Consider the following 20,630-nt stretch of genomic DNA (forward strand, 5'->3'; position numbering starts at 1 on the left):
CCTATGCCTCCATCTTGGCGGAAGTCCCATGCCACTGTCTTTTAATGATATGCATGCAGTTGTAGATGGTATATTGATGTTTCACCTTAATTTCAGGTGAAACAGATTTTTTTACTGCTTCAAAAAAATTTCAAAAGAAGGGCATACTTAGTGAAAAAAATTCAGCATTCTGTAAAGCAAAGATGAAAGCATCTTAATCTTCTCATATCACACAGCCTAGTTAGTTTACTAGTTCTTGATGGGCAGAACTGTCAGTTGACTCTGTTATGTCACTGTGAAAGCGGTGTTGCAGTGGGGACCCTTCTGTGCTGGTGGGACCATGACTGTAGAGTCATCTCAAAGAGGTGCCGTAGGTGCTTGGCACGTAGGTGATATGAAATATTGGGCTGATTGGGTGTGATGGTTTTCAGTTCTTAACCTTCATAAATCCAAGTGAAGGAAAGTGAAAAGGCAGCCACAGAATGGGAAAAAAATTTGCAGATTATATTTTTGGTAAGAGACTTGTATCCAGGATATACAAAGATCTCTTACAATTCAACAATAACCCTAAAATTTAAAAGTGAGCAATGGATTTGAATAGATATGTCTCTAGAGAAAATATACAAATGGCCAATAAGCACATGAAAAGATAGTCATCATCATTAGTCCTCAAGGAAATGCAAATCCAAACCACTATGCCACACCAGTCTACACTCCCTAGAAGGGCTGAGATTAAAAAGAGATTGCTGATACTAGTAAGTACTAGTGAGGATGTGGAGAATTTGGAACCCTCATAATTGCCAATGGGATTATAAAATGGTGTGGTCACTTTGCAAAAGAGTTGGGAGTTCCTCAAACTGTTAAACATAGAGCTACCATGTAACCTAGCAGTTCCACTCTTAGGAATATATACCCAAGAGAAAGATGAATGTCCACACGTCGTGGCCAAAAACTGAAATAATCCAAATGCCCATCAACTGAGGAATGAGTACATCCGTATGAATGAGTACAACACATCCATACAATGAAATATTATCCAACCATGAGATGGAATAAGGTACCATTGCTACAACACAGGTGAACCTACAAAACATATTAGGTGAAAGAGGTCGGTCACAAATGGCCACATACTTATGATGCCATTTACATGAAATGCCCAGAATAGGCAGGTCCATAGGGACAAAGTATAGTAACAGTTGCCTGGGGCTGAGGGGAGGAGGGAATGGGGAGTGATGCTGATGGGTGTGGGTTTCTTTTGTCAAGGGAATGGAAAGGTTCTGAAATTAGATAGTGGTAATAGTTGCACAGCTCTGAATATACCAACACCACTGAATTGTATACTTTAAAAGGGAGAATTTTATGGTATGTGAATTGTATCTCAGTAAAGATATTAAAAGACAGGACACTTAATGTAAGTGCTGTTTTTTAATTAAAACAGTACATGCATGTGATGGTTCCTTCCTACTGTTGTGTGCTAACTTCACATGAAACCTTCTTCTCTTGTTCAGGCTATAACTACTCCTGCTATGGCGGTCAGTCATATCATGCTGGAATCATATAAAAAGTATATCCTAGTTTCTTTAATATTACTTGGAAAAGTACAACAGCTACCAAAATATACATCTCAAATTGTGGGTAGATTCATTAAGGTGAGTTTGTAAAATAAAACTGATTTCTTAAGTCCACAAGGAAAATGGAATGGTACATAGTTCTATAAATTTATGTTGTCATGTTGGTAGCTCTCCCAACAGCTTCAGATTACCTGGCATTTGTTAAATGTCTGCTGGGAGCAGCAGTTCTGGCAGAATCTCTGCTTCACTCCAGTTCATATACCTTCTGATCACCCAATAGGGACAGACTGTTTCTCAGAAATGTTTTCAGAGTTTTTCTCTGGGTAATTATAGCTTAGGTATTTAATCTCCAGTAAGGCTTGGTTTTTTAAAAAACTTACTATAATTTGGTGAAAATACTGAAAAAGCATTGCTGATATTGTTGAACTCTCTATTTCCCAAGTGTTGGAAAATCTTACGAGAGCTCCCGTATGAACTTACAGGTTCTGCTCACTGGACTTTTGTTTTTGCTGAGGACCCAGCTTTGGGACCACATAAAAAAAATAAATTAACTCTTTTACAAAATACTTTGAAATATACATGAGACATGTTCATGGTTTTAAAAACTTTTAAAATTCAAAAGATTATGAGGTCACAATCATTTCAATAACAGTTTTACCCTGTTTGTTGCTGTACAAAACTGAGCTTTTTAGGGTATCAATTTGAAAATCTTCCTGATGAGAATATTTTTTTAAAATTATTTTTATATATTTATTGATTCCAGAGAGGGAGGGAGATAAAGACTGATGTGAGAGAAACAGCGATCGGTTGCCTCTTACGTGCATGCCAACTGGGGATCCAGCCTGTAACCTAAGTTTGTGCCCTGACCAAGAATTGAGCCTACGACTTTCCAGTGAATGGCATGATGCTCCAACCAACTGAGCTACACTGGCTGGGTCTGATGAGATATTTATGTTGTATTGTTGGAGAAAGCCAAATGTCCTTCACCTAAGAGCCCTATTTTGGTTCTCAGGTCTCTAGGCTACCTGGTGACAAACCAGGGTCTGGGCAGAAGGCCGTTAACAGAGATCCTGTGGAGGACTGAGAGACAGGCCAGGTTCAGGGCAGCCATTCTCAGATCACTCTGGAGAACACCCATGGTTCCTTTAGGGTCCCCTGTTTTAGAAGGAATGCTTTTACAAAATGGCATAATTCATAAATGTTGAGTAGTTTATTTATGATGATATCATAAATGGTCAAAAGAGCATAGACTTCCAGAATAGAAATATAGGTTTGAATCCAATTTATGCCCATGCTCATGACCATTCCCCATTCTTTTGGACCACTGTCCCAATTTCTTAATGTTTTTATTTTTTTTTAATTTTAATTTTTATTTTTTTTTAATATTTTATTTATTTATCTTTAGAGGGGAAGGGAAGGAGAGAGGAAGAGAAACATCAATGTATGATTGCTTCTCATGCATCCCCTGCTGGGAACTGGGCCCTGCCGGGAACTGGGCCCTGCCAGGCACTGGCCTGCAACCCAGGCATGTGCCCTAACTGGGAATCGAACCTCGATCATCTGGTTTGCAGGCTTGTGCTCAATCCACTGAGCTACACCAGCCAGGGCCCAATTTCTTAATGTTTTTAAAGATTTATTTTTAGAGAGGAGAAAGGTAGGGACAGAAACATCAATGTGTGGTTGTCTCAAGCACTCCCAACTGGGGACCTGGCCCGAAACCCAGTCATATGCCCTGACTGGAAATCCAATGAACCGGTGACCCTTTGGTTTCAGGCCAGCTAAATCCACTGAGCCACACCAGCCAGGTTTATATTTAAAATAAAGGATAATGTGTATAAAAGAAAATGCCTAGAGCAACTCAGGTTCTTATTAGGCCTGCAGCCACCATTAATCCTCTTGTTCCTGTCTTCCTTCCTTAGCAAAAGGAGCAAATTGTCCCATTGCACATGGGGAGGGGTGTGTGTGTGTTTAGGAGTGCAAGAAAGAGTTGAGAAGGGTGGAAATTCTGCCTTCTTTCCAATAGGGAAGGAAAAACAAACCAAAACTAGCCACTAATAGGAAAAAGAAAACCTGTGCATGCCTTTACCAAATGCAGTGCACTTTCACCTGCTGTTATTTGTTATGTACCACAAAGTTTTTTTTCAGCGGTAAATTACACCACGGTGAATTTCTCTCCTTGGTCTTAAAAAGTAGGCATCTGGAACCCTAGCTAGGTGGCTCCCTTGGTTGAAGTATTGTCCCAATAGGCCAAGGTTGTGAGTTCAGTCCCTGGTCAAGGCACATACAAGAATAAACAAATGAATACATAAATAAATGGAAGAACAGATGGATGTTTCTCCTCTCCCTCTAAATAAATCATTTAAAAAAACGCTTGGTGTTCATTGGGTAAGTTGTAATTTGTTAGCTGACGGAGATATTGAATGTACTTGCTCACAATACAGTGCCATGTTTTCTTTTGCTTCCTATACAAATTTTACTCCTCTAACATTTTAATTTGATTTCTTTCCCCCCACCCCACTTCAAACTTTTAGCCACTTAGCAATGCCTACCATGAGTTAGCACAAGTTTATTCAACCAATAATCCCTCAGAACTCCGCAACCTGGTAAATAAGCACAGCGAAACATTTACTCGTGATAACAACATGGGACTGGTGAAGCAGTGCCTGTCCTCGCTCTACAAGAAGAATATTCAAAGGCTAACCAAGGTGAGGAAGTGCTGCCCTCAGGTGCCATCTCCTGACTCCCGGGACTCCCCCCTTCTCTTCCTTCCCAGTGGGGAAGAAGCAGGCACAGCGATGAGGTGCAGCAGGGTTTCTATGCCGGAGCTCTCGCAACCAATGCCTTAAAGTTTGATTGATACCTTTTGGTGTTTTTAGGGCTAGAGCAGGGTTTTTGAGAAGAGGAACAGGTGAAGAGGAAGACAGGTAGGAGAAAGATAGCCTGAGGGAGGCTAACAGTTCTGTGGGCAGGTGGGCAGTGACTTCACAGGGCAGATGTGGTCCCTGTGGCCAGCCTGTGAGCTTCAGGTTGTGCTCACCTCTGCACACAGTGTTGCTCTGACATCCGTGACTGTTGAGGCCAGAGGTGAGTGAGCTAAGTGCAGTTGAACTGTAGAAGATAAGTCAGTTCTAAAATAACCGGATGGTTTTTGGCTATAGAAAAGTGTAAAGGAAATATGAAATCCCATGTGAGCTAGGAAGGCATATACTGTAAGGAATCAGAAACTGAGTGAGAATGGGGTAATCAAAGAGAGGTTTGGTTTTTCTCCTGAGAAATGGTCTGGTCAGGTAGTGGTTCGAAACTGGGGAGAACCTGGGGAAGCTGTCTCCATGCATTCCTTCTGCCCGGTGGCAGCAGCAGGTTGAGGGGAAGCAGCAGAGAAGCAAGAGTAGCTGTGGGTGTTACTGGAAGGGCTCTGGGTGCAGGGTGTAGGAGGGATAGTGGGTTTGACAGTCCGAGGGGCCAGAGAAGATAGTGGTCAGTGGGGCCTGTCGTGCAGGCTGGAAACCAGGCAAGGGGAGAGGAAAGAAGGGGAGCAGGTGGTTGCAGAACAAGGAAAGGAAACTCGTGAAGACTCTAGAGGGAGTAACTACAGCTTCCTGGCTAACAGAAGGAAGTTGGGGAATTTATAAAAAGTTAATTTGTAAGATGAAAATAAAGAGAAAGCGACTCAAGAAAGATTAAAAACGACTGTAACCTGTCAGCCAGAGAAAAACCAACTGACCCATAGACCAAAAAAACACTGGGTCGAAGGGACTCAAGGTAACAAGCAGCCCTAATTCTCAAAATTTTCTGTTCAGTTCCCGTGCCAAAGTCACCACTCTAAGGAAATTTCTGGTTCACCATCAAGAGGTAGCCATTGAGAAAGAGCTATACCCCATATGGGTCTAGTACTTGAGGTGCAAGTAAAAGAATCAAAATATTACCAAGGTTAAAATATGGTATACCTCACAACATTAAATTGCAAAAAGGCGAGTAAAAATTAAAAAGAATTAGACCTTAAGAAATCTAGTAAGTAGGCATCACTGCAAAAAGCAACTGTCACCTGTTTTGTGAAGCAGGTGACCACCTCAGTTCATCCCTTAGGAATATGTTTATACATGGAGAAGTCTGTGTAGGAAAGTGGGGTTTTTGGTCTGGATGAGTCTGACCAGACGGACAGGAAAAGCCAGTGCTGACTCCTGGGGGATTTGAGTCCCCTGAGTGATGAGCACTGCCTGGGGACAGGGAAGAGGGCCTTGTGGCTGCTGTTGGCAGGGATAGTGTCATCAAAGGGCATGTCTGGGAACTCTCTGATGGTGGCCAGAAGTCTCATCAGGTAGACTATGTGTCTGTGCTGGTGACAAGAGCCTAACCCCATAGCGTTGCAGTCTGGAAGGCAGCTAGGGACAAGCGGACATCCCACGCAGGTTAAGTCTGCTCCATGTTAATGCTTCGGTGGGCAGTTTTCAAGATTCCTCTTCTCTGTCCCCTATCTATGTGCTTACATAGAAACTCCCAATTAAATGTAATTGAGATCGTGTTCTTCATGCTATTCTGTCTTCTGCTTTTTTTGTTCAGTGTGTCTTCACCTCTTTCTTGGCGACTTAAGCCTGTACCACAGTTACCTGTGTCACTACACAGGAGTCTGCTGTGTGGGCGGGTCCTAGTTTATGCAGCCAGCCCCCTACTGGTGGACGTCTGGGTAGCAGTTTCTCTTTACTTTGAAATAAGACAATATTTGGTCTATGTATTTAGAATGTTCACTTTTGAATTCTCCTTGTGTTAAACTAATTAGGTACTTTTTAAAAATTAACAATCATTTTATTTTCTTGGGTGCTATTCTTCAAAGTAAAGTACATGTAGGTTATTTGTGGTCATTGGTTTGTCAGTACTTTTCAAGATAGGAGTTCTAATGTGTCTTGCTTTGAGAATGCCATTGTTTTAAATATTGATGGCTTTTCTTTAAAAAAATCTCTTTTATTATGTTCTTGAAACAGGCATTTTCATCACGTCCCTGGTTTCCTTCTGAGCCTCCATTTATTTAGACATTTTAGCTTTAAATTTTGAAGAACTTACATATATTTTATTTAATTGGTAATAGGTTGACAATACAACATTAAAAAAAAAAAAACAGAACAAAATTTCCATCCAGTTCATGTATCCCAGCCACCGTTTTTCTTCACCCAGAGGCAACCCAGTGCCACCAGTGCCTTGTTCATGCTCCTAGCGTGTCTGCGCGCCTCAGTGCCACTGTCTCTCACCCTCATACGCAGTTGTACCTTTCTCCTACTCCGATGTTAGCATGCACTTGTATGTTTAAAGATGTACATACCTTGGATTCTTTTTCAGTTCATAAACAGTTCTCACTTTCTAATTTTTTTACGAGGCCATAGTAGGCACTTAATGTAATGAGGATGTGCTGTCCTGAGCCATTCCTCTGTTGGTGGGCATGCAGGGGGTTCCCGCCTTTCGCTCTCGCACAGTGCCGCGGTGAGTAACCTGGCACGCGTTGTTTCAGGCAGGTCGCAGAGTGTGTATGATATACACATTTCTAGCAGCCGCCATTCTAGAAAACTAATGACTAAAACTACTGGGTTCATCCATTTCAAGTCATCCTCACAACAAAAAATTATTTTGTACAGTAATGGAAAGCAAATTTTCAATGATTTACTAGAACTCTGTACACATTTAATAAAATTTCTTTTGTCAGTTGTTTCTACCTGTGATTAATTCTACTCTGAAATTTCAGACCTTTTTAACTCTATCGTTACAAGATATGGCAAGTCGGGTACAATTATCTGGACCACAGGAGGCAGAAAAATATGTGCTACACATGGTAAGTATATTCTCATTTTTATAAAACTTATTAGTGGATTTTTGTCTTCACAAAAGTAACAGGGGTTCATTATGGAAAATATGAAAAAAGAAAAGGGGATCGGGAACATCCAAAGTTAACTCCTATGGATACTTTGGTTTTTTTTCCTTGTGATCTATGGGGTTCTCCAGTCATAGTGATCCTATCATTTACATGGTATTTCCTCTTTGTGCTCATTGTCAGCTTCCGTAAACATCATTTAAAAACCTCGTGAAATGTTTGATATACAAAGAGCCATAAAACAGTGCTACTCACTGTGCTGGTCCATGAAAAGGTCCCGAGCTTGTGCTCATGTGCAGGTCAGGCACTGCTTCCATCCCTGGCACAGGCCTGCTCAGCAAGGCGGCGGCCAGACCTGGGCCCTCGCACATGTTAAGCAGTGTTGGAGGAAGGTTGCCAGAGCAGGAGCCCAGGTGCTCAGCACCCAGCCTCAGAGGCCAGATGCGACCAGCATACATGACACACCCATTTATCGCTTCTAGTAGTACCTCCCCACTCCCTAAATTCAGATAAGCATCCTTTGGCTGACTGCATGATAACCCACCAAGGTGGTATATTGTAATCTGCCTACCTGTTCAGGACATACGTGGCTCTGAGCGGACCCACCAAAACAAACCTATATTGTCAGCTCAGGGCAGACAGCTCTCATGTGTGGGAAGTCAGCATTCTACATTGTTCTGCTATTGGTCTCTCCTGTGATTTCAGATGCACTGCCACATCAGGGTGGGGAGTCACGAAACTGTTTTCCATTGTGATAGTGGAGTATTTTATTTCCATCATTCAGTTTACAAATGTTTTGAGGTTTCCCTTCAGCCCAACCCTCGAATCACACATATATCCCAAACAGACACCTTGTCCAACTAACTCAGCAACCTCGGAGTATCTGTTCAGGGCACCTTGCTAACCCTGCAGGGGTTGTAGGGTGTGAGTAAGCCATAGGGTCTCCTGGGACCCACTCCTCAGTGATGAGTGAGAAGAGACACCAGTGGTTCTGACACCAGCCAGGGCACGGGAGTTTGCAGGGTGCTTTGGAGGGTCAAAGGGCAGGGGGATGGATTCTGAACACTGCATAACCAACCCAGGCAGAGCCTGGCAGGTGTTTTGTCCGCCATGGAATATTGGCCATATCTGGAGACATTTTTGGTTGTCACAGCAGCAGGGAGACTACCTGCAGCTAGTGAGTGGAGGCCAGGTTGCTTCTAAACATCTTACTGTGTGTGGAACGCCTGCACAGCGAGGCGGTGTCCGGCCTGTAATGTCAGTGCTGCCAAGCTTGAAAAATCTTGCCCTGGAGTGTAATATCCGTGAGGGCAGGATGTTTTTTCATTAAGACTTAATTTTTTTAGAGCATTTTGAGGTTCAAAGCAAAATTAAGGGGAAGGTACAGAGATTTTCTGTTCACCCTCTATCCCCACGTATACATAGCCTTCCCCATTATCGTCATCCCTCACTGAAGTGGTACGTAAGTGACAGCTGATTAACGCACTTTGACATATTGTCATCACTTAAAGTACATAGTTTACATTAGGGTACACTCTTGTACTTTCTGTGGGTTTGGACAAATGTGCAGGTGTGGGCAAAAGCAGCTAGGTTCACAGTTGTGAGCATGTGAAACACAGTGTATTTTTGTGTTGTTTATTTAGCCTGCGTGTCATTTTCCATACAAATGACTGTAAACCTTTTGCCCACACCTGTGTAATGACATGTCTACATTGTTGTGGTCTCATGCAGAATGTTTTTACCACCCTAAAACCCTCTGTGCTCTGCCTATTCATCCTCCCCCAGCAACCACCCACCTTTGTACTGTCTCATATTTTTGCTTCTGCCGTAATGTCATATGGTTGGAATCATACAGTATGTCTCCTTTTCAGATTTACTGTTTTTACTTCAGGGTATGCACTGAAATTTCCTCAGTGTCTTTTTATGGCATGATAGCTCCTTTCTTTTTATATCCATTGCCTAAATATATCACAGTTTATGCTCTCACCTGTTGAAGGACATCTTTGTTGCTTTCAGAATTTGGCAGTGTGACTAAAGCTGCTATAAATATCTATGTGCTGGTTGTTGTGTGGACGTAAGTGCTTGACTCACTTGAGTAAGTACCAGGAAGTGTGGTGGCTGGGTCGAATGCTTAGGTCTGCAAGGCTAGGTTTTCTCCTGTGTTCTTTTCTAGGAGTTCTCTAGTTTTGTGTTGTACGTGTAGGTCTGTGATCCATGTGAGGTAATTTTTGTGGCAAGTGTATGGTCTGTATCTAGATTAATTTTCTGTATGCAGAGTTGTTTCAGCCCCATTTATTGAAAAGACTGTCTTTGTTTCATTATATTGCCTGTGTTTCTCTGTCAAAGATCCAATGGCTGTATTTCTGTGGGTCTATTTCTAGGCTCTCAGTTCTGTTCCATTGATCTGTTTGTCTTTTGGGGGGTTAGGGGGTGGGCAATACCACACTGTCCTGATTACTGTGGCTTTATAATAAGTTTTTTTTTGTTGTTGTTGTTTTTCTTTTATAGTAAGTGTTAAAGTCAAGCAGCATCAGTCTCCCAGCTTTGTTTTTCTCCTTGATCTTATGTTGGCTTTTCTGTGTCCTTTTGTCTCTCCATATAAACCTTAGAATCAATTTGTCAATATAAAATAACTTGCTGGGATTTTGACAGATTATGTTGAATCTATAGATCAAATTGGGAAGAATTGATGACATCTTGATAACATTGTCTTCCTATCCATGAACATGATGAAATAGCTCTCAATTTATTGGGGTGGCCAAAAAGTTCATTTCATTTTTTCTGTTAAATAAAAGACACATTTTTCATTTTCACCAATAACTTGATTGATTTGGATTGAGTATGTTGGCTATCTCCCACTATTGGCTTCTAGGGGGTAAAAGCCAGGGTGGCTACCAAACCTCTTCCAGTGCACAAGACAGCCCCACAGCAAGGGATTATTTGGCCAAAATGTCACAGTGCCAAGAAATTTCGCAAAGCACTTTTGACATACTGTATCAGTTACAGCACCTTCTCCACACACTGCACAAATCTTTTCTTACATTTCGGTTGTATTTTTATCTTTCCTGAAATAATAAAGCATAGTACCTCAAGTGTTACATATCTTCTTCTACCTTCAATATTAAAATGGCTGTGCAAAAATTCACCAATTTTGATAAGTTTTTTAAAAATATGTGCTGATATGCACAGCTGTCACCGTACAGTCTAATAAATTGTTTCAAATGAAGTTGAAGACAACTAAGCACTACTAGAGCCATCGTATGGAAAAAACTAAATGAACTTTTTGGCCAACCCAATAATTAGTTCTTTGATTTTCTTCATCAGACTTTCCTAGTTTTCCTCAGATAGATGTTACAGATATTTGTTGGACGTATTCCTAAGTACTTCATTTTGGTGGGGGAGGGATGTTGATGTAAAGGGTATTTTAAATTTCAAATTACACTTGTTCATCACTTGTATATAGGAAGCAGGTGGCTTTTGTAGATTAAGCTTGTGTCCTGCAGCCTTGTTGTAATTGCTTACTGGTTCCAGGAGTGTTTAGTGGTGGGGACACTTCCACATTTTCTGAGTAGAAACACACTGTGAACACAGACAGTTGTGTTTCTTCTTTTACCATCCATATACTTTTTATTTTATTTTCATCTCTTACTGTATCAGCTCCAGTACAGCATTGAAAAGGGGTGGTGTGATGCCTAGTTACTGATCTTTGTAGGGGAGCTTCAGTTTTCTTACCCTATGACACTCGCTCTCAGGTTTTTGAAGATATTTTTCATCAAGTTGAGGAAGTTTCCCTGTCTCCCAGGTTTACTGGGAGTGTTTATCATGAGTGGATATCGGGTTTTATGAAATGCTTTATGTGTGTGTGTTGGTTTGATCATGATCTTTTAGCCTGCTAACATGATGAGCTGCATTAATTGATTACCTCCTGTCTTACTGGCTTTGTTCACCTGGATAAATCCCACTTGGTTTTCGTGTATAATTCTTTTTACATATTGTTGGATTTGCTTGTGTTTCATTGAGTGTTTTTGTATTTATGTTCATGAGAGAAAATCGTACAGTTTTCTTGTAATGTCTCTGGAGTTGGTATTAGGGTGACGCTGGCTTCACGGCCCGAGGGGGGCCGTGCTCCCTCTGCGTCTGCTCTCCAAAAGAGACTGGACCTGCTGCTTCCTTGCCTGTCTAGTAGAATGCACTGGTGGGCCTTCCTGGGACTGGTGCTTTGTTTTGGAAGGCTATTAATTATTGATTGAATTTCTGTAATAGGTGCAAGCCTATTCAGATTGTATGTTAGTATTTTTTAAGTAAACACTTCATTGAAGTATAACCCACATAAAAGAAAGTACTCCAAAGTACAAGTTAATTACATTTTCCTAAAGTGAAGACACCTGTGCCACCGATACCTCACTTGCGGGTTGGAGTGTCACCAGACCCCAGGACACCTCGTGCCAGCGTCCCACCTGCTCCTGGCTAGGAAGGCTGTTATCATCTTGACTCCTAGCATCCTACCTTAGTTGTGTTTGTTTCTGAGCTTTATTTAAACTATAAAATGAAACATACAGTATACACTTTCTGGGATCTTACTTTTTTCTTCAACATTATGAGATTCATACACAATGTCATATGTAGTTTTAGTTCGTGCATTTTCAGGGTTCTGTTCTTATCAGGTGAACATGGGGTTGTTTCTAGTTCTGGTTATCATAAAAGGCTCTGCTCTAGTGAACCTGGGCTTGCATTTCATTTGGATCTATTCTGTTCCCTTTTTGAAGAGGCAGCTCTCTGTCTGACATGGTTGGGCTGACTGCTGTACCAATTAAACTGCATCTCATCCGTCTGAGGTTGGAGAGGGGAGGCCAGTGCAGGGAGCTCGGTAACAGATGAATTAGGTGTTCTCACGCTGTGGAGCAGTTCGTTAGGAATAACAATACACGGCTGCTACTTGTCACTTTTTAACTTCGTGGACAGAATTTGGACCAGTCAAATAAGCCTGCAGTCACTGATGCAAAGAAAGAGCATAGACCGTGAAACTACCTTAGAATCAGCATTGGCAGAAAAGTTTTCTTGAAGGACCAGAAACTAGTTTCTACAGAGGTGAAACAAAAATATGTTAGCATTTCAGTTTTTTAAATGCAAGGGCTATGTAAGTTATATATAATGAAATTAATGTTTAACAATAATAAGTGCAATTTGAAAGCATTGTGCTAAGGGATACAAGACACGAAAGACACGTATTATATGATTCCATTTATAGGAATGCCCAGAAGAGGCAAATCCAGAGCAGAGAAAAAAGTAGATCGTGGTTGCCAGGGGCTGAGAGGACGGATGGGTGAATAGAGAGTGACTAACCCCCCCCACCCTGGTGTGGGGCTCCCTTTGGGGTGACGACGGTGATTTGGAACTGGAGAGCAGTGGTGCTTGCACACTGCAGATGTGCTGAATGTCGCTGACTTGTTCACTTTAAAGTGGTTAATTTAGGGGACAGCTATAATTGAACAGCAATACATTTTTTAAAATGGTTTATTTGCATTATGTGACTTTTACCTCACATGTAAAATAAAATACAATTTAAAAAATTAAAGGTGTGGGTTTTTATAAGTGTCAGTTTTGCATTCCATAGCATCACTAATGGTGCCTAGACCATACGAGGTATTTAGTAAACACCTGTTGAATAAACAGTTGGTACTTAAAAATACACATACAGATTTATGTATTTACTTACTGCTTTTGTGCTTTCCCCTCTTTGTATTGAAGCACTGTGAATTCACAGATGTTCAGGCCTAATCTGTTTTCCTGATATAGTAGTTGTTGTTGTTGCTGTAGATAGAAGATGGTGAAATTTTCGCCAGCATTAACCAGAAGGATGGCATGGTCAGCTTCCATGATAACCCTGAGAAGTACAATAACCCAGCTATGCTCCACAACATTGACCAGGAGGTGAGTGCCAGGTGTTCGTTTGTTTTGATTGATGTTTGAGGTGTTGTATTTGAAGTACTGTCCCTTTGCTCTCAGATAATTTTAGTTTTTCCATCCAAGTACTAACCAGGCCCGACCCTGCTTAGCTTCCGAGATCAGAGGAGATCGGGTGCGTTCAGGGTGGTATGGCTGTAGACAGATAATTTTAGTTTTAAATACAGGTAGTTCTCAACTAGTTTCTAAGAACATCTTATAATGAGTATAATTTCATCCACACCCAACTGCCACCTCTAATGTAGAGTCCATCTTTATGGTGAAATATGCTCAGAATTCCAGGCTGGGAGGTCAGAAAACAATGGTGTCGAGAGTAGGGTGAGAGAGGAAAGCCATCCTGACACCGTGATTGGGCAGCAGCCATGGCCTTAGAGCAGCCACCCCTGTGGCTTCTGAGGCCTTGCTGCTTTGGGAAAGTAGCAAGGGGGCCACTCTGGGCTCCGGACATGAGCTGGCATTGTGTGGGTGGTCTCTGTTCCTTAGCCCTGCTTTGGGAAATGAACAGGACACAGGAGATGCAGAGTATACCTCCACAATCCCTGTTGCAATTCAAAATCAGAAAAAAAAAATTCTAACTCTGGCTGGTGTAGCTCATGGATTGAGCGCGGGCTTGCACATTAAAGGATCATGGTTCAATTCCCAGTCAGGGCACGTGCCTGGGTTGCAGGCCAGTTCCCAGCATGGGATGCACAGGAGGCAACCATACATTGATATTTCTCTCCCTCTCTCCTTCCTTTCCCCTTTAAGGATAAATAAATAAAATCTTTTTAAAAAAAGAAAGAAAGAAAAAAATTCTGAAAACTGTTTTTTTTTTTTTTTTTGGTAACTCATTTGATGGTAAATGTCACCTGAAATGATATATAGTCTTTATTTGTTGTGCTTAGTATGAATGTTTTTAGCTTTCACTGCACATGAAATAATGTGCGGTGAAATAATGTGTTTGATTATAGGGTGCTACCCTAGATCCTACTAGGATGTTAGGTAGGCACAGTATTTGTACTGTATTAAATTTCTGAACTCAAAAATTCTGATTCCAAAACCAGTGTAGCCCCAGGGGTTCAGGTCAAGGGGCGGTGAACCTAAACCTGCTCACCCTTACCCTAAACATGTCTGTCCACAGATGCTGAAGTGCATAGAGCTGGACGAGCGGCTGAAGGCCATGGACCAGGAGATCACCGTGAACCCCCAGTTTGTGCAAAAGGTTATTGATTCAGGTTCTCCTCGTTAATGAGAAGTGGGCTGGGTGGAAGAGGAGGAAGAATGTGGACTCAATTTCAGGGTGAACGTTCAATTGCCAGGAGTTCTTGAGAACCTTTATCACTAAGTTTCCAGAGACTGGTAAGGACATTTTCAGCCTATAGACTAGAAGTTGCTTAGAGAACACGTTGGGGGGACCCGGGATTGCTTCCTCTCCACGACGGTGCAGCAGGATAGTTCTATACACAGAGACACAGGGGCCTGACCTCAGGGAGGCCCGGGTGTGCCGCTTGGACAAGGGCAAACAAATATAATGTCTCATTCTCTTCCTGTGCAGAGCATGGGATCACAAGAAGATGATTCTGGTAACAAACCATCCAGTTATTCTTGAAACAAGTGGCCATCCTGATTGAAGCAAGAGAAGCGCTCACCTTGGCCGGTAGCAAGTGTTAGGAGGGCAGCAGGCAGGACCAAACCTGTTTCACCTGGACAGAAGGGAATTCCGGTTTGTGTTGGCTTCTTCAGTCCTGTGTGCTTTCAGAAAACCATTCTCTCTGCGAAGGAAAAAAAAATTCAACTTTAAAGTCTGTTGTGGATTTATTTATCCTCAGATTAATGTTGTTACTGCATTAAATCTACCTTTTTGTTTTAAATTACTCAAACATTGATGTGTCTTTGTATCACTTTTTTTCCCACCTGAAAAGTTGTGGGTTTTTTACATTTTGAACAGAAATACTTAGATTTTAAAAGCTTTTGGAAGATTTGGATCTAAAGTTGATTATCAGTTTCCTTAAAAGTAAAATAAAATGAAAACTAGGAGAGTCCATAGGCAGAAGCTAATTTTTTATGATTGGAATTGACGTGCATTTTAGTGACAGTATGAACTGTGTCTCACCTTCAGTGTGTGCTGTCCACACTCCCAGTCTTGAGAATGGCTTGCGTCTGCGGCAGGTGCCAGGCCTCCCGAACTCTCTTCTAGACACATTTTCATTTCAGCTACACAGCTATATTTTGATTATGTTCATGATCCCGCCTCCATAGAATTCTGATGCCTCTGACTAGGGTTTACTGATTTAGCCCCCAAATGGGGTGGAGCCTTTGAAAAGTGTGGTCATATTAAACTAGTATTTGGTCCTTAAAAAATGTTTTTCTTGTCCTGGCTCAGTTGGAGCATCATAGCGTAACTGAAAGGTGGTGGGTTCAACCCCCAGTCGTGGCACATGCCTAGATCACATGTTCAGTCTCTGGTCGCGGTGTGTGAGGGAGCAGCCAGTCAGTGTTTCTGTCTAACATGGATATGTCTCTCCCTCTCTCCCTCCTTTCCTCTCTGTCTAAAATCAGTAAGATTGCCCATAAGTGAGGATTAAATGAAACATTTCTCTCAATAGAAACATTCACTTTCTAAATATGTCAACTTGCTTAGTCAATCACATTTTCATTATTTACAAAAAGAAACAAGTCCCATGAGTCAAGGTAAAAAAGTTGCCCCTGATAGAGGCTTTGGGGGTCATGTGGTCCTAATGTGGTGACTATTCTACTTTGCTGCCACAGACAGTGGAAATACAAATGACAGTGTAATCTTCCAATAACACATGAAAGTGGGCAGAGGGCTGGGTTTGACCCCTCATCCAAACTCTCAAGTTCTCTAGCTCAAATTAGTACTGCCCGTGAGCTGCATCATTTCCACTTACACATTCCTGTCCTTAGGAAAGAAAACGTTTAATGGAAATCTTTTATCAGTGTAGTGAATCACAGACTTTTTAAAAAACAAAATTAGATAACTGATTTACCTGGATCTGAATTAAAACCACCTAAAATGTGTTTGAAAATCCTGCCAGTTGCAACTATTTAAGTAAAGAGTAACTCTTGCCTTCTAATGAGTATCTGTTTTTGAAGTATATTTCAAAACAGGTTTATTAGACCATAACATTATTCTGAAATTGCACTCAAAGGGGGCGTGGTGCTAGGGCCTCCTGCTACCTGGAGAGCTGGCTGTAACCTGTTTTACGCCCACCTTCATTCTACTTTCTGACTCTGGGGCTAGAGCCCTGCAGACCACCTTTCTTTTTTGCTGGCAGGAGGCAGAGCAGAAAGGGGGGAAAAGAGGACCCCTGCTGGTCAGCTTCATGTGCAACAGAGGTCCGGAGTGCTTCCCCCACTCCTACGTGCACACCCACCTTCCCACACAGGCAGGGGGGGGGGGGGGGTTGTTCCCTGGGGCACCTCCTCCAACTTTCTANGGGGGGGGGGGGGGGGGGGGGTTGTTCCCTGGGGCACCTCCTCCAACTTTCTAAATTCTATCTCTTCCCTTTGTTCCCCAACTTTTTCCTTCTCAAATTCCTGGTTAATAGATCTATTAAATCATTTCTATAAAAGAAATTGGAGTGGTTTGTCTTCTGACAAGAGTTATTTTTCAAAATCTTATGTGGTCAAGGAGATGATGGGTGGCCTTGTTATTAAGGGAATATAAGACTTAATACATGCTGCCCCTGAAAAATCTGTTGCCTAGCTGTGTCTCTGTCCTGTTTTTGAATAGTTACCAGAATCTATATGCTGCATAGCCTGCTTACTGAATCTTTCTGTGACTAGTTAAGACAGCCTTAGCTCTTTCTTTAATTCTCAGCAGCAAATTACTCTGAACATGTTTACTTATGAATACCTGTAACATTTCGGTGGTGCCGGAAGAAAGTGAGTTTGCCTGAGGGAATTAAGGTAGTTTCTGAGGCCCAAGGATGATGTTCATTAAAGGACCTAACAGTTCTCTGAGGACTTTTCAAGTTTGTCTTTTCATGGGAATTTCAAATGTTACTAAGTACTCTAAACTAATGAGAATAATTGTCCTCAGAATCCAACACAGGTTTTCCTTGCTCTGCAAAAGTAGAGCATCGCTATGAAGCCCTTCATAAGCTGAAATGACGTGAAGCAAAGAAGCAATTACCATTGGTAATTTTATGGAAAAAGATTCTAGTTTTTCCAGATCCCCCAAATAGCATACCAAGTTAAACCAAACAATACATAATACTGACATGATAGATAGATAGATAGATAGATAAAAATTCTAAAAGAAAGCCAAACACAAAATGACACTAACACGTAGTGCAAGTAGGAATGAGAGAATAAACACAGGCTGTGGAAGCGCAGTGAGCTGCTTCAATGCCTCACTGCTGTAGAATAAATGCTGAGCACTATTTTCACTATCCACCTTTTTTCAAAAAAGTGAAAATCCTCTTCAGTTCTTTCAGTGAATGGAAATACACTAATGTAAGTCCTTTGTAAAAGTCAAGTGGCATGATCCAAACTTTAAAAAATTGGGGATGTCTGTATTTATGTGGCAGGGGTTCGCACTTCCTGGGTCTGGTGACGCTCTAACCCACGAGTGAGGTGTTGGTGGCACAGGTGTCTTCACTTTGTGAAATTTGGAGTACTTTATGTGGGTTGTACTTCAATAAAATGTTTACTTAAAAAATACCTAACATACAATTTGAATAGGCTTGCACCTATTATGGAAATTGAATCAATAATTAATAGTCTTCCAAAATAAAGCACCAGTCCCAGGAAGACCCAGCAGTGCATTCTATGAGACGGAAGAGAACTTGAATTTTGTGTGTTTCTATTCAAATTGGTACTGAGTAAAATGCTGAAAGGGACAATGTTTAACTTTTAATATGCTTTCTTAATGTATATGCTTGGTCTGAAAGAGCTCCAGTTTGGGATATACTGGTATAAGGTATTCTTTAAAGAAACATCTGGTTGCATTGTTTTTGAAGTGGCAGTATTTTCTGAGCCAAAGAGTGGACAATAAGGTAGAGGGATTTTTCTGCCATGTATGAATGACACTTTATTTAGTAAATCAAAATCCCCAGTTGCTAGGGTGGAGTTGTTCAAGAAACCAGACACACGCATCGAGCCAAGGAGCAGGATTTATTAATGGGGAATAAGGGGAAAGTGGAGCCAACCAAGGGAGGTGAAGACTCACTCAGTTGTTCTTAGGGTAGGGTTTTCAAGTGCAAAACCCACGAAGGGTAACTGGTTAGGGTGTCAGAGTCTGGCTAGAGCTGGTTGCTGGGTGCAGTATCTGCTGACCATTGTTCTTGATACACCTTGTCAAGCTCAAGTTAAAGCTGCATCCTGTTATGCCAGATAGGCCGACCCCAGACCCCAGTCTTAGCCAGGAGTCTGTTTGTCCTGGGTAATGTTGGCAGGCGGTTTCCCGCGGTGCAGTTTCCTGCCTGGTAATTTTCCATTCCTCCTTGGCCTGCCTAGGTCTGTCACAAACCTAAGCTAGGTAGCAGAACTTTAGAGTGGTACCTGGGTACTTGTCATTAATTCATTCCAGAACTCGTGAGGAGTGCTGAAACTCATGAGTACAGAACAATGAAGCATTTTCGCTTACAGGGCAGCACTGTGACTCATACAAGTTCAAGCAAGTGCGACAAGTCCTGAGCAAGCCCAAAGTGGTGAAACATTTTTTTCTCATCAAAATGCAATGAGTACGTGGTTTGACGAGTTCTGAAGCCGATGAGTACTGGGGTATGACTGTACTTTTATAGAGAAGTACAGTCAAGAACCTAAATAGAGAAGGCCAAAGTGAGAGGCAACAAGCATATTTATTTGACATCAAAAAAGAATAGCTACTCAGGAAGCACTGATTCAGGCAGAATCCCAAAGTATGTTTTCATTAGGAGCCAAAGACAAGGGCTATTCATGAGGGGCGGAAGGGGGACGATGTCAATAGAAGGAAGACATCTCTACTGATGCAGATAAGCTATACCATTGGCGGTGCTCGTTCTAAAGGTTTTTAATTTCAGACTCTTAGCCATTAGTCCTACAGTCCTAATATCTGCTTTCTTGTTATCCTTGCAAACAGGATATCTTTGGGACCCTGCATTCCTTAGGCCCAGTCCCAAGGTTATTTTGCCCTGCTTTAACCTTCTGAGGTTTCAGGCATGCTATGCAAAGTAGTTCCTCTGGTGTGGCGGCTCCGGCTCCGGCTCCATTTAAAGCGCTGTTTACATAACTTTGTTACACTGTGAAAGATACCAGCTAGCCTTACTAAGAGAATAATTATACTTCTCTTACTAAGGGTCAAGTACTTTTACTTTTCTAGCAAATAATTTTGCAGAGGAGCAGTTGAAGACAGGTTTTTAGGTACACTGAACTATTTATTATTGGTGTTCATTGGTGGACCTATCTTGCTCAGTTCCCTCCTTTCTTTGCCAATGTACAAGTTGTATTGATTAGTTCCTTTTCAAAGATTTACTTTGGGGTTTGTAATTTTTAAAAACAATTGGTTTGTTTATCTCTCGTTACAAATGGTCTGGGGGAGGCATGCAGGACCAGAGCTTCCAGGCACCCTGGCTCATTTAACTTGACCACTTCAGCCTCTAGAATGTTCATTTTCAGTTCATGCTTCTCATTCGTGGTTTCAAGATGGCCTTTGCACCTCCAGGTGTCTTACCCACAGTCAAATCCAAAAGATGGCTCATGGAGTAGGATGGGTCAGTGCCTGTATTTGGAAAGGTGCCCAGGAGTGCTCTGCAGACCTGTGCTTACATCCATTAGCCTGTGATTGTGTCACGTGGCCACCCTGCATGAAAGCTCTCAGGCCTTATTTGAGGCTCCTCCCAGTCCAAGACAGGTCAGGAGAGGTTGGGAGGGGAGGTTTCCTCTGAGAGCCCTCTTCCCTGTGTTTCCCCATGCTCCTTCCCTGGGGTTTGTAAGTCCTAAGTTGGGTTGCAACTTGAAATGGTAGCCAATCTGAGAAGAAAACATCTGCACAGAAGTCTGAGCACTTGCAAAGGGCCCAGAAAAAGTAAATGGCCAGGAAATCAGATATGGTATTTGTAAGTAGGGAAACTAGGTGGCCTACCATTTTTGGGGCAGTTGAATTACCTAATGATGATGAACAAAGAAAATCCTATCTGCCTCCTTTCCTGTCTGATTCCTAAAATCAAAAGTTGAGGGACTTCCGCCAAGATGCAGGCGTAGGTGGAAGCACTGTGCCTTCTCCCACAACCAAGTTTGAATACAACAAAGGTTTAGTAAACAAAGATGCAGCATTT

At 41.9% G+C, this 20,630-nt stretch overlaps 1 protein-coding gene across 3 annotated transcripts in view; it reads left to right on the forward strand.

Annotated features, from left to right (window-relative positions):
- COPS3 (COP9 signalosome subunit 3) overlaps nt 1-15,227 on the forward strand; it is a 33,256-nt gene extending 18,029 nt beyond the window's left edge. For all 3 annotated transcript variants that reach the window (XM_037068803.1, XM_037068804.1, XM_037068805.1), the window contains 6 exons: nt 1,488-1,628; nt 4,082-4,255; nt 7,282-7,368; nt 13,225-13,338; nt 14,492-14,572; nt 14,906-15,227. In XM_037068803.1, coding sequence (XP_036924698.1) covers nt 1,488-1,628; nt 4,082-4,255; nt 7,282-7,368; nt 13,225-13,338; nt 14,492-14,572; nt 14,906-14,959 — 651 coding nt within the window. In that variant the 3' untranslated portion in view covers nt 14,960-15,227. The remainder of the gene's footprint in view (nt 1-1,487; nt 1,629-4,081; nt 4,256-7,281; nt 7,369-13,224; nt 13,339-14,491; nt 14,573-14,905) is intronic.
- The last annotated feature ends 5,403 nt before the right edge of the window (nt 15,228-20,630 follow it).

The sequence above is a fragment of the Sturnira hondurensis genome, unplaced genomic scaffold (genome assembly GCF_014824575.4).
Source record: "Sturnira hondurensis isolate 20B ecotype Veracruz unplaced genomic scaffold, ASM1482457v3 Scaffold0018097, whole genome shotgun sequence".
NCBI lineage: Eukaryota > Metazoa > Chordata > Mammalia > Chiroptera > Phyllostomidae > Sturnira > Sturnira hondurensis.